This window comes from Chiloscyllium plagiosum, unplaced genomic scaffold (genome assembly GCF_037043375.1).
Source record: "Chiloscyllium plagiosum isolate Xiang-an unplaced genomic scaffold, Cpla_swu_hap1 HiC_scaffold_7, whole genome shotgun sequence".
In the NCBI taxonomy this organism is placed as follows: Eukaryota; Metazoa; Chordata; class Chondrichthyes; order Orectolobiformes; family Hemiscylliidae; genus Chiloscyllium; species Chiloscyllium plagiosum.
Window position 1 is genome coordinate 3,782,484 of NW_028270145.1, and position 13,815 is coordinate 3,796,298.

The window sequence follows — 13,815 nt, forward strand, 5'->3', positions numbered from 1 at the left end:
ATATAGATAAGCTGCAGAACTGGGCAGAAAGGTGGCAAATGGAGTTCAATGTAGCTAAGTGTGAAGTGATTCACTTTGGTAAGAGTAACAAGAAGATGGGGTACTGGGCTAATGGTCGGATACTTGGTAGTGTGGATGAGCAGAGGGATCTTGGTGTCCATGTACACAGATCCTTGAAAGTTGCACCCAGGTAAATAGTGCGGTGAAGAAGGCATATGGCGTACTGGCTTTTATTGGTAGAGGAATTGAGTTCCGGAGTCCTGAGGTCATGTTGCAGTTGTATAAGACTCTGGTGCGGCTGCATCTGGAGTATTGTGTGCAGTTTTGGTCGCCATACTATAGGAAGGATGTGGAAGCACTGGAACGGGTGCAGAGGAGGTTTACCAAGATGTTGCCTGGTATGGTAGAAAGATCGTATGAGGAAAGGCTGAGGCACTTGGGGTTGTTTTCATTGGAGAAAAGAAAGTTTGGGGTGACTTGATAGAGGTGTACAAGATGATTAGGGGTTTAGATAGGGTTGACCGTGAGAACCTTTTTCCACGTATGGAGTCAGCTATTACGAGGGGGCATAGCTTTAAATCTAAGGGGTGGTAGGTATAGGACAGATGTTAGGGGTAGGTTCTTTACTCAGCGAGTCGTAAGTTCATGGAATGCCCTGCCAGTAGCAGTGGTGGACTCTCCCTCTTTATGGGCATTTAAGCGGGCATTGGATAGGCATATGGAGGATAGTGGGCTAGTGTAGGTTAGGTGGGCTTGGATCGGCGCAACATCGAGGGCCAAAGGGCCTGTACTGCACTGTATTCTTCTATGTTCTATGTGCATGAGTTTTGTTCTTAGACCCCCACCCCTTTTCCTGGCTCTGTGCTTGCTCAAACTCTGTTCCATCTCAACTGGGAAATGATCACAGATATGAAACTCTCTTTCCTGCCTGCTAAGTATTTCAAGTGTTTTCTGGGTTTTTTTTTCCAGTTCAGGGAAGGTAGATAGCCAACTGCTTTTCTCCAGGTTGGGGAGTCTTAAACTAGAGGGCACAGGTTTAGGATGAGAGGGCAGAGATACAAAAGGGTCCAGAGGGGCAATTTTTTCACAGTGGATGGTGAGTATCTGGAATGGACTGCCGGAGGTAGTGGTGTAGGGGAGTACAATTTCCACATGTAAGAAATATTTGGACAGGTACAAGGGTGGCATAGGTATGGAGGGACATGGACCAAATGCAGGCGAATGGGGCCCGTTTAATTGTGAAAACTGGGTGGCATAGACAGGTTGGGCCAAACAGCCTGTTCTCATGCTAAAAACCTCTACAACTATTAAAGCTATATTGGTCTTAGATAGCATACAGTGCAAATGATACCAGGATTTAAATGGTTAAATTATCAGGGTGTAGATGAAACTTGTATTTTTTTGAGTACAGAAGATTGAGGGATAATCTATCTAGGGTATTTAATGTGGCTAACGGATTTCATTGTGTAGACAGTGAGGCTAATTCCTCTAACAAAGGAGTCCAGAATGGAAGAAGAAAATTTGGAGCTGGCTAGTCAGGGGTGAAATGTTTTGCTTTGAAATCTTGAAATTTGGTATAGATTAATTTAAAAGTTTAAAACTGAGATTGGTATGTTTTTGCTAGACTGGGCATTGTGTTGCAGAAACCAAGTGGGTAAATGGAGTCGAGATGTATATTAGCCATTTTGTAAGTGAATGATGGAGGCTGAAAGTGAGGTGATGGAGGCTGATTGGTTTTCCAAACTGAAGGGTAATTCCTACTCAAGTATGCGAGCTCTGCATGCTCAAAATAAACATGTTGATTGATCTAAAGTGAAAAGAATCCTTATGCTGCAGTGGTAGTGTCCCTACCTCGGAACCAAAAGCCCAGGTTCAAGTCCCACTGCTCCAGAATAGCACCAACGAATCGTCACTGCTCGAGCAGAAAGTACGTATAAATTAAAGCTACTGGTTGCAACTGTTTGGTTTTTCATCAAATAACAAGAGGTTCCTACTGCTATATCTGTCGTTATGTTTTAAAAACAATTGTACGCATTAACAGCTTGAGTCAGATTTCGAGTCTTGAGGAATGCAAAGATCCAGCCTTCTCTTAACAGGGTGAGGGTTGTAAAACTGAGACAGTAGATCCACAGGTGTTTTTATGTTTTGACAATGGTCTGAAAAACATAATTGTTGCAGGATCATGAAATTCAAGGATACTGGGATATTTTAATGTTATCAATGTCATCTACAAGAGGACAGAGTTTGGTTGGTTGTGGGAAGGGTGCTTAATATCCATTGACCTAGTTAATAATTCCTTCATTGTAGCCTGACTTGAGTTTCAAATGATTATATCTAAGATGATAGGAGTGCAATTTTCTTTTTTAAACAGTGTACAGTAAGGTACAGATTGCGTTTGTGTGTAGAGTACCTGATCCATTTGAAAAAAGTGCATGATGGATCCAACAAACGTTCTATTCAACACAAGTCTGCCATGTTACATTTTTATTGGATGGTAAAAAGAAACATTTTGCTATTTTTTGTTATAGATTTCTGGTTCAATTCAATCAAGATAAAGTCTGTGTGAAGTTCATTCAGGGAGCACAGAAAAATGGCAACCTCCCTACATGCAAGAGGAAAAATAATCGCCTCCTGGAAGTCACAGTTCCTTAACTGCTGCAATTCTGTGACAATTACTAACTGCACATATGGTTATATATTCTCTCTGTTAAGTTTTCCTTTTCTCCTGAAGCTGTGACTGGTCAATAGCAGTTGTAAATTAATAGTGTTTTCAAATTATTTTCTGATACGAAAATTGATTCTTAAAATGATCGAGGAAAAAAGAAACACCAATGATTTTTCCTTTCGCAAATGTCAGGGTGGTAGTTCCCTGTCATTGAGTGTTCAAGACATTCGATTATGGCATTGATTCAATCATTTGAGTTAGTGGTTTAGCCCTGGGCCAGGTGTACACCACTGCTGGTTGAACTCTCACTGCCAATAATCACTAATCAAATAGCCACTTGCACGATGCATCACAAAAAAGAGTTTCTAAACCTGTGAAATTCCCCATGCAGGAGTCAGCACCTTCAGGAGAAATTGGAGACAGGATGATTATCTGAGAAATCTGAGAGTGGGAAAGAATTAAGGGATTTTTTTTAAAGTTTGAAATTGGACCTGAGCTGGATGCCTCAGTGTGTGAAACATTGTAGTCTCGGCTTTCTGCAAGGCAGAAGCTAACACTAGATGGAGGAGCAAACAGATTTTAAAAAAACAAATTGAGCAAAGTGTGATGCTGTATTAATACGTTATACCTTTGCATTTTAGAATCTATCACTTGGTTACGGGGATCAACTTTTGAGGTTAAACTTTTGCTGAACTGTGTACAGGAATATGGCTAATTTAGAAAAGAACTTATGTATTGTACAACCAAAACAAAAACCAATTCTAAAGCATTTTGTAAAGGCTATTTATGTTGAATTTCTGGGAGAGGTCTTTGGTACAGATAGCCTGTGTTGAAAGCTGTAATGCAGCTGCCAGGCCAATATAACTCTTGCTAAGTCACTTGCAGTTTATAGAATCTACACTACTCATTTCTAAAAATAGTAACAGAATGAATTGCAGTTCAATGGTTTTTCACTAAGAAATGTTTGCGAAAATGAGATGTAAATAGATTGAAGTTGGTATTGTGATCATAGTCTGGTGTTTCATAGTGATGTACTGTTGTAATCGTTTTTATATTTAATATCTCTTTTAAGTTCCTGCCTGGAGAATTTGCGTATTAGACAGCAGTCAAAATCAGAGTTAACATAACTGATTTTCTTAATCTTTTATAAATCTGTTGAATTTATTTGTCTGTGGTGTTTTGAGTATCAGTTAGTGACCTGATCTCTCAGCTCCTGTGCCCTCAGATGAAGGGTAATGATATGTTACCATTTATTGAATTTACGTTCCGAATAATTCCATGTATATGTAAAGCTAAAATGAATGATGGGGATCGATACGCAGTTACATATACAGAAAGCATTATGAAAATATTCAATGTCAGTAATCACCTTTTAAAAAGTGATTTCCCTGCCACTTTCCCCTGAAAGAGGAGCCGATAGCTTGTGTAAGTTTACATTTCAATACGATTGTCTTTTTTGCACACATTTACCAATTCATTGCTATTGATTGTCTCATGAGCTTGGTATTAGTGTCATTAATGCTAGATACTTGAAATTTTTCAATCTCTGTCCCAACTCGGTTACAAGGGCTTTCTTTTCATTCTATAATCACCAGGTCATTTGAAAGAAAAATCAGCAGGTTTTGGTATCTCCAACTTTTCTTGACTGCAGGTTCAGTAGATACATGGTTGACACTGCATTTGAAGCTCTAAACAAGTTCTTATTGATATCTGTTCCACATGGTACAGTGATACAAAAATTCACTGCAGCTGTATTAGCCATAAAATCCACAATTTTTTGTATAAGGTACTGTAATTTAACAGTTCAGAACTGATATGCACTCACTCCAACCAACTTGAGTCATTGCTAATGTATCGCTGTCCATGGATGAGATTTACTGGCACAGAATGTGCATATCCTGCAAAAACCAAAAGCAACTCCAATGTAAGTTTCCATTGTGTCTTCCAAAGTTCAGCTATTAATTGCAATGAACTCGTCTTTCTTAACCACAGTAAAAATATTTGGGTCAATCCTGCGGGACTTAGTCACTCCATGAAAGGGACGGCACAGTATTTCTACACTATGAAGCTCTATCTAAAACACTTTTGTGAGAACAGCTTTTTATCCAGGAGTCAGGAAAACTCGTACTGCTTTTCATGTTATGTTTCATGCTCATGAGGAAGTTATAAGCCATTAGAATGCTTGGCTAAATCTTGGGTTTTACCAGATGCATATTCTAACTCCAACATCCTTGAAAGGTTTATCAGAGAGAGCGAGTTAGTGAGATCTCTATTGTTACCGGTTTTTAATGTCTTTGGATTGTTTAGTGAGGAATGGTCATATATGGTGAACCGAAAGATCTGACATTTTTCAAAGTATTAACCAAGTAGTTAGACTGCAGAGTTCCTGATTTGGTGCACAATATGGTCTCCAAGCCTTAGATACATTGTAATGACAATCTGCCACTGAAAATTATAAAGGACATACTGATCCTCATAGTGAGTATTCCTTACTAGCAGAGTCCTTTGCATGAGAGCCTGAATTAATCAGCTGCTGATGGGTAAGTTTGATAAGTACCACTGAACTTTGACTTGCAGAGCATCAAGGTGGTTAACATAATGCAAATATCCAAAGTAGGTCTTTCACTATATTGAAGTAAGATTTCATGTATAGCCAGTGAGCTAGCAGCAGAGGATAAAAACAGAAAAGCTGTTTATAAAAGTGTACTTAGTTCATTAATGTGCTTCAGTGAGATAAACTGGCCACGAATCTTCAGTCTGGTCAGTATGATTACACAATACTTTTGACTTTTCAAACTATTTCAGAGGTATTGAATATTATTAAATTGTACAAATAATGGCTAGAATAAGGCATTCCAAGATTATCTTGTCCTAGAAACATATTTGATGATTGCCACATTCCAGGACAAACAAAAAAAAAGTTGAAAACATTGAATTTTGAAATCAGTTGACAGAAGAATTAATTGAAAGGCTGACTAATTGCTGTTAGGAAGATAGTGACAAAACACACAGATTTTTTTAACAATGCATTTTTCTCCTTACCATGCTTTCCTGAAGAATATCTACAACCTGTTATCCATCATGTGAGAGTGACATTTGAGCTGTTTGACACCTGTAGGTACCTAGGCAAGAGTGATTACAACATAATACTTCACGTTAAATTAGAGGGTGAGAAACGTGGGTCTGGAATTCTTTCATCTTAAATATCTTAAGCTTCAATAATATCAATTACAAGAGATTTACAGGTCACTGTCTGTATAAAGTTTTGTCTTGCTACAAGAGTCGCAGGGTTGTGTGCCTTGACCATGAGTGGAAACCTGATTAAGATGTATAAAATTTGGAGGGGCATAGGCAGGAAAAAAATCCTTTCCTTTGGTGGAGGGATCAATGACCTGGGCACAAAAATGGGGGGGGGGGAAATCTTTTCACTCAGAGATTGGTGAGAGTTTGGTATTCACAGCCTGTAAAAAAAGGTGGTAGAAGCAGAAACCCTCATAACATTTAATAAGTATTCAGAGGTACACTTACTTTGCCAATGCATACAAGTGACTAACTAAGTGCTGGAAAATGGGATTAGAATAGTTAGGTGGCTTTTTTCGATTGGTGCAGACTGGATGGGCCAAAGGGCCTTTTTCTGTGCTGTAGACCTCTGTGACTCTAGGGTAAACATTGAGAGTCTCATACAGCCACTCCAACTTTCCACATGTGGTATACCGTGCCGGTGCAGACTGCAGCATTGACTTCTGATTCTGGAAGTTACTGATGCATATGGACCTCAAGTTTGCACAGAAGAAAAACAAAATTAGAGGGAATGCTACACTCAAGCTGTCATTAGCTTTTACTTCATTCTAGGATTAAGACTTTCCAGGACTTTGTTATTGAATCCATTAAAGGCTGATCTGGATAATTATGGTCTACAAGGGAGTTAATAACTAGGGAAATAGGCAGGAGAGTGGAGTTAAAACTACAATTGGATTAGTCATGATCTTACAGAATATTACAGCAGGATCAAAAGGAGGAATAGTCTACAGTAGCTGTAATATCTACTGTTTGGTGAGCAACCAATAATAATATACTGCACCAGGACATTAGGAGGGGCATGAGAGTGAGGTAGGCTAATTTATCCTCTCTGTCTCAGATTTAGCATTTCATCAGATGTAATTAAGCTTGAGAGCATGCTGACTGAGAACCACAGGATAAAACCCACATTCTTTTCTCAGAGAGCACTGACACCAACTCTTAAGTTAGAACTGGGTATGTCGTGATTTTGAACGTGGGACCATTGGGGAAATGACACTGTAAACATGCTACTACTTTCAAAAAGATGGAAATGTGCAGTATACTAGCACAAGTATAATGTTTGTGAACGAAGGTCAAATGTCTGAAAATTTGTTGGCAGATTATTAAAATTTCCCCTCACTCCAGATGTTTGATATCATAATTGGCCAACTGTGGCTTGTAAAAAAAATCTCCCTGACTGTGGATCTGATTGTTAAGCTGTCTCAGGGGACAGTTAAGATAAATTGCTGATTTAAAAATTATAAATAACTGCAGCTTTTGTTAGTCCCAATTTGTTGCATTCCCACAATCCAGTTTGCTGGGAAACTCATTCCCTTTCAAAAAGACCCTGTACAGTGTTAGTTGACTGTTGGAGTTCAGCCATGATTGCCAGTGTCATTGGTTTAGCATTTTAAAAATGTTCATGTTAAAGAAACATTCCTTTATAAATGGGGTCCTGACACTAAACTGCCTTGATGCCATTTTGTATACAAACTTGTCAGTTGAGTGTAGAAATATCTTTATGACGACTGTAAGCATAAACCAAATCACAGCAGTGGAAGGTGATTTATCAGCTTATAGACTATCATCAGACTGTTTAATGCAGACATACTGACTGATTACTCAGAATACTGTTTTTCAGCCATTTCAGTTTTCAATTTAAATTGGACAAAAATTGAAAGATGATCATAGAAAGCTATTCAAGATTTTGAGGGTCACAATGATAAAAAAAAATTTGTTTAGAAATTAAATGTAGATCTTTCAAACAGATTGTGGAGGACTTATTGCAAGAGGTTCAGAATTTATTCAGAAGTTAATTATTTCCTATGCCCTTTAAATATAATTCTGTAAGTTATTTTAGTCTTAATGTTCAAGAATTGATTGGATGCCTCACTGATTAAATAATTACATTATATCTCACCTGTTTAAAGCAGACAGGAAAGTTTGGTATTTATGATGTTACAGATTTTTCTAATCTGGTGAGTAAGGTGATGACAGCAGGATACCACAAAGAAGTGCAGTATAGTGGAAGGCTAAATTCCTATTGCTGCTACACAACTCTTCACTAGCTATTAAGAAGATAATATTTTTAGAAACGTGGGAAGTAGGGGCAGGAGTAGGCCATTCAACCCTTTGAGCTTGCATTTCCATTCAATATGGCTGATCTTGCAATGTAATACCCCTTGATCCCTTTAGCCACAAGGACCACATCGAGCTCCCTCTTGAATATATCTAACCCCAACTGGCCTGACAGCTTCCTGTGGTAGGGAATGCCACAGGTTCACAACTCTAAGTGAAGAAATTCTTCCTCATCTCAGTCCTCAATGGCTTATCCCTTATTCTTATAACACATCCATTTAATTGTCTGTGCTGATTTGATCTTAGATTAATACTATCCAAGGTATAGTTCTGAATTTGTGTTTGTGGGCGAGGTGGTGCCTGAGATTTGAACTGTTCTATCTATTTCAAGCTCTTCGTTGTTAGGGATCTATTCATCAACCATGCTTGATGCATGTAAACCCAATGGAATTATACTGGGTGACCACGGTATATAGCTTGAATGGATAGGAAATGTTAAGCAAATATTTCATTTTTAGCCGCCAAACATTTGAGTTCTAACAGATTTTGGTTCTGAACCCTGGCTGGCAACCATTTATGTTTAGATTCTGCCATCATTCAAAAATTCCGGGCCGTGTGATAAAAGGGGAAAAGGCTAAGCTGTCCCCACCTCGGCAGTTGACCGGTGCAAGGTGACAATATTATTTCGGGAAGTAGTTTTTGATTTCAAAGAATAATGATTATTGGAACATTTATCAGAATGACATGCGAAGGAAACCAAGCAACACAAACAAAACATTTGGGGAATTCAAATGGGGCACAAACGGCGATATAAAGTGTGTGTGATTTATACACACATTAGTCAAATTCAAAAATCCAATGATATTAATGACTTACAGGTTGTCTGTGTGTCTGAAGAGGTTTAATGATGAGCTTTAAGCATTTCAGTAGTTATGGTGATTTCTTTTCCACTAAGAGAAAAACTTCCTGGAATGTAAGAGTTTTTGTTTCCATTGTTCCTTTTTTTAAACTCTCTCCAATGTACCGCATTAAGCTTTCAGGTGGAAGATTCTGTTATGTTTGGGGCAGGGGAGGAAGATAATTTTCTTTGAAATTTGTTTCACCGGGATCTTGGCTGAAGTTGGATATGTAAAGCTGTCTGTAGCTATTTCCTGTCTAAACATGCTCTAACTCAGCACTATTGTCTTCAGTATCCACTGACACTTCTCAATCTGTCATTGTCCAGTAGAGGAACATCTCATACAGACAAGCAATTGGTCAAAGACAAAAACAAACCGAACTTAACTTAAAAGGGAACAGAAACAAAGCTAACAGAAGCTGAACATTACCCTCTCAGATTTAGATATTATGATCTAAAATGTAACTTTCAATGACTGTCTTGCACCCAAATGTCTTCTGTTGGAAGTGGGTGCCAATGAACTCCTGTCTGGCTCATAGCAACCAATGCAGCTGAGCTCTTTCCTGGACAATGGCAGCTTCCTCCTCCCTACTAGCCTCATTCACCTCCTTAGAAAACTGCTCCCATTCTCCCAATTCCTCAGCATCCACCCAACCTGGACAGATTGAGACATTTTCAAGCAGCATTTTGCATCTAGAGAAGGGGAAAGTAATGGTTTACAATGCAGATCACAATGGACATGGTCATCGCTGGGCAATAACTAGTTGGCAGGTACCCTTATTACCTCATATTATCCCGACAACTAATTTTTACCCAGCTCAAACATTTGTACGTGCTGTGGGGTAGTGAATGGGAAAACATTCAGTTTGAGCATGTTGTAGGTTTCAAATGTTATCATTATCCAGGAAAACACAAAGCAAATGGAGCAAAAACCAAAAGAGTGCAGTAAACAAAAGCATACAAGTAGTTAGTGTAAACATTTTAAATTTCAACTATCATATTACAAACCTTGAACAGTGTTTCCAACAGGAAAATACTTGATCTCAGCCTCTGAATTTTCTTGGAATACTCTTAAATCCCATGTATTCAAAAAACAACAATCAAACACAAATTGCAGACCAAAACAGTTAAAGATAAAATGCAGGGAGAGAAGGAATCATCAAGTCAAAACATAGTTAGTTAAAGGACTTTTAAATTGCAATGTTAATCAAAATACAGACTTTAAACATTAAATGGTTTGGTGAGTTCATGTCTCTTTAGGAGGTCCTGGATTTTCTCAGGTGGTAGCAATTAATTTTTCCAAGCTTTTCTGTAAAGCTTTTTCACTCAGCTTCTGGGTTTTGAGGTGGCGGGGAAAACTGACTAAAATGATGATAAAAAGGATAAGCCTGAAAATTAAAAGCAGGGGTGAGTGTGGCTGAAGATGTATTTATTGCACATTTAAAACAGGATTCCTTATTGTGATTTATCGTGAAGTGCTTCGAAACACTTTTAAGTGGGTAGAAACGTATGATTTCTGGTGGCCAAATAATCATTCATGCAGCGTTGACTTCAGTTTCACGTGGGAATCCTGCAGAATCCTAGACATAGCAGAGTCTGAAGGAATTGCCCAGGGTACTGAAGGTTCTGCTGTTGAGCTTCCCAAACCCTGGAACCCTCCAAACAAACCCATTTATGTGACAGACTGTAGAGAATTCCATTGCAGTTAAATACATGGTTGCCCAGGACAAGTTGGACTATTTTTTAAAAAAAAGCACTAATCTAACCCATGGAAAGCTACAAAAGTGTACCATATACAACAGCCATCTACATCTCCTTCAAAGCAAATACACCTTCCCGAACATTGACCCCTCGCATCCAACAACTCCAGCTGCTTGATCATGCCACAGGACCCAGTGCACCTCCGGCAGGACACTATTAACCCCTTCCTCTACATCTTGCCTGACATGACCATTCCCTTCCATCCACTGCCTACCCCAAACCACCTGAAACACTCAAATGCTTCCCTGACACCCTTCACGTTTGCACCATGGCATCCCACCTACCTGGCATCCTGATACCTTACTTCTACCTTACAAACATTACCTTTTCGCAGGAGTTGTCAGAGTGTCTGTGCTGTTGGACCTTTCCAGTCACAGAACACAGCAATGATGGTTATTTAAAAGGGAGCATAGTTCACCTTTCCTCAACTACCCACACTATAAGGACACGGTTGAATTAAAGATCCTGCAAAAAATGTGGAGGATACCTGAGGGTAGAATCCATGAAAGACGTTGGTGCAGTAGCAGGCCATTCTACCCATTAAGTCTGCTCTGGCATTCACTAAGATAATAGCTCATTTGATAGTCCTCAACTTCACTTACCTGCCTTTTCCCTATCACCCTCGCTTCCCTTACTGATAAAATCATTCTACTTCAGCCTTGAACATACTTAATGTGAACGCATACCTCCTGCCAGAAATGCAGAGCTGTTCCTTAATTTCAAAAAGGAGTGAAATGGTAATCTAAATATCATTGCCATACCTTAGAAAATTTGGCTCACTGATTTTCTTGTTGTTTACCTCCTACTACCATCAAAATCTGTGGATCAACGCATTTGTTTCAAATTACCAGTGATTCTTGTGATTCAGCATTTAATGCAACTAGTGCATGTAAAATGTGAAGAAATCTAAACTAACAAAACATGACCTTGCTGGATGATGTATATGGAAGCATAGTCAAAGATGATGGTTATGTTTTGGAGGCTATTTTCAAATGTACCTTTTTTTCTTAAACTTATCACTACTTTTACAAGGACAATTTACGGATAAGCAACAAAGACTGGCTTAGCCAATGATGTGCTCAGCTCATGAATAAATTATACCAATATTTTCAAATTAATATGATCTTGAACACCAAAATCAAAACAACAAAATTTAAAATTGGTAAGGTGGTAAATACTGAGGACCATATCAACAGATTGGTCAAATGGACAGAGCAATGGCAAATGGAACTCAACCTGGAAAAACCAGAGGTAAGGATTACACTATGCTTGGTAAAGCTTTGGGAAAATATTGAAGATGAGAACGAGCTTGCATATCCACAGATCCTTGAAGGTAGCTAAGTTGTTCAAAGCATATGGGATTCTTGCCTTTATTAGTGGAAATATGGAATACAAGAGCAATGAGGTGGTGCTGGAACCATATAAAACACTGATTAACCCACAAAGTACCGAATGTCCAAAGAAAAGTCATATTGGACTTGAAATATTAACCGTTTGTGTCTTCACATATGACCTGCTGAGTTTCTCTAGCATTTTCTGTTTTTCAAAGTTTGTGAGAAGATTTGTAGCTCGGGTGCTTGTTGCTGTGGTTGTATTCGCCGAGCTGGAAGTTTTTGTTGCAAACGTTTCGTCCCCTGTCTAGGTGACATCGTCAGTGCTTGGGAGCCTCCTGTGAAGCGCTTCTGTGGTGTTTCCTCCACAGATTTATAGTGGCCTGTCCCTGCTGCCGGTTGTCAGTTTCAGCTGTCCGCTGTAGTGGCCGGTATATTGGGTCCAGGTCGATGTGTTTGTTGATGGAGTTTGTGGATGAGTGCCATGCTTCTAGGAATTCCCTGGCTGTTCTTTGTTTGGCTTGCCCTATAATGGTAGTGTTGTCCCAGTCGAATTCATGTTGCTTGTCGTCTGTGTGTGTGGCTACTAGGGATAGCTGGTCGTGTCGTTTCATGGCTAGTTGATGTTCGTGGATGCGGATCATTAGCTGTCTTCCTGTTTGTCCTATATAGTGGTTTGTGCAGTCCTTGCATGGGATTTTGTACACTACATTAGTTTTGCTTATGCTGGGTATCGGGTCCTTCGTTCTGGTGAATTGTTGTCTGAGTGTGGCTGTTGGTTTGTTTGCTGTTATAAGTCCTAGTGGTCGCAGTAGTCTGGCTGTCAGTTCAGAGATGTTCTTGATGTATGGTAGTGTGGCTAGTCCTTTGGGTTGCGGCATGTCCTCGTTCCGTGGTCTTTCCCTTAGGCATCTGTTGATGAAATTGCGAGGATATCCGTTTTTGGCGAATACCTTGTATAGGTGTTCCTCTTCCTCTTTTTGCAGTTCTGGTGTACTGCAGTGTGTTGTGGCCCTTTTGAACAGTGTCTTGATGCAACTTCGTTTGTGTGTATTGGGGTGGTTGCTTTCATAGTTCAGGACTTGGTCTGTGTGTGTGGCTTTCCTGTGTACCTTTGTGGTGAATTCTCCATTTGGTGTTCTCTGTACCCTCACGTCTCGGAATGGGAGTTGGTTGTCCTTTTCTTCCTCTCTCGTGAATCGGATTCCTGTGAGTGTGGAGTTGATGATCCGGTGTGTTTTCTCTATTTCCGTGTTTTTAATGATTACAAAGGTGTCATCAACGTATCTGACCCAGAGTTTGGGTTGAATTTTCTGTTTTTATTTCAGACCTCCAGCATTTGCTGTATTGTCCTTTTACAGGAAGGATGTGATTACACTACAGAGAGCAGAGGAGATTTACCAGAATATTGCCTGGGCTGGAGAGTCTGAGCTATGAGGAAAGATTGGTGAGACTGGCGATGTTATCCTTGGAGAGGTGAAGGTTGAGAGGCAACCTGATATATGATTAAGATCATTAACATGGTGGGCTTAGATGGAATGGATAGGAAGAAACTTTTCCCATGAGTAGAGAGGTCAATAGATTCCCTACCAGAAGGATAATGTGAAACTTGAAAGTGTTCAGAAAAGATTTACAAGGATGTTGCCAGGGTTGGAGGGTTTTAGCTATAAGGAGAGGCTGAACAGGCTCGGACAGTTTCCCTAAAGCATTGGAGGCTGAGGGGTGACCTTACAGAGGGGCATGGATAGGATAAATCATGAGGGGCATGGATAGGATAAATAGATATGATCTTTTCCCTGGTG

General features: G+C 39.5%; 1 protein-coding gene across 3 annotated transcripts in view; it reads left to right on the top strand.

Moving 5' to 3' along the window:
* Positions 1-3,829, top strand: part of myo1b (myosin IB) — a 275,282-nt gene extending 271,453 nt beyond the window's left edge. For all 3 annotated transcript variants that reach the window (XM_043692880.2, XM_043692882.2, XM_043692884.2), the window contains one exon: positions 2,529-3,829. In XM_043692880.2, coding sequence (XP_043548815.2) covers positions 2,529-2,652 — 124 coding nt within the window. In that variant the 3' untranslated portion in view covers positions 2,653-3,829. The remainder of the gene's footprint in view (positions 1-2,528) is intronic.
* The last annotated feature ends 9,986 nt before the right edge of the window (positions 3,830-13,815 follow it).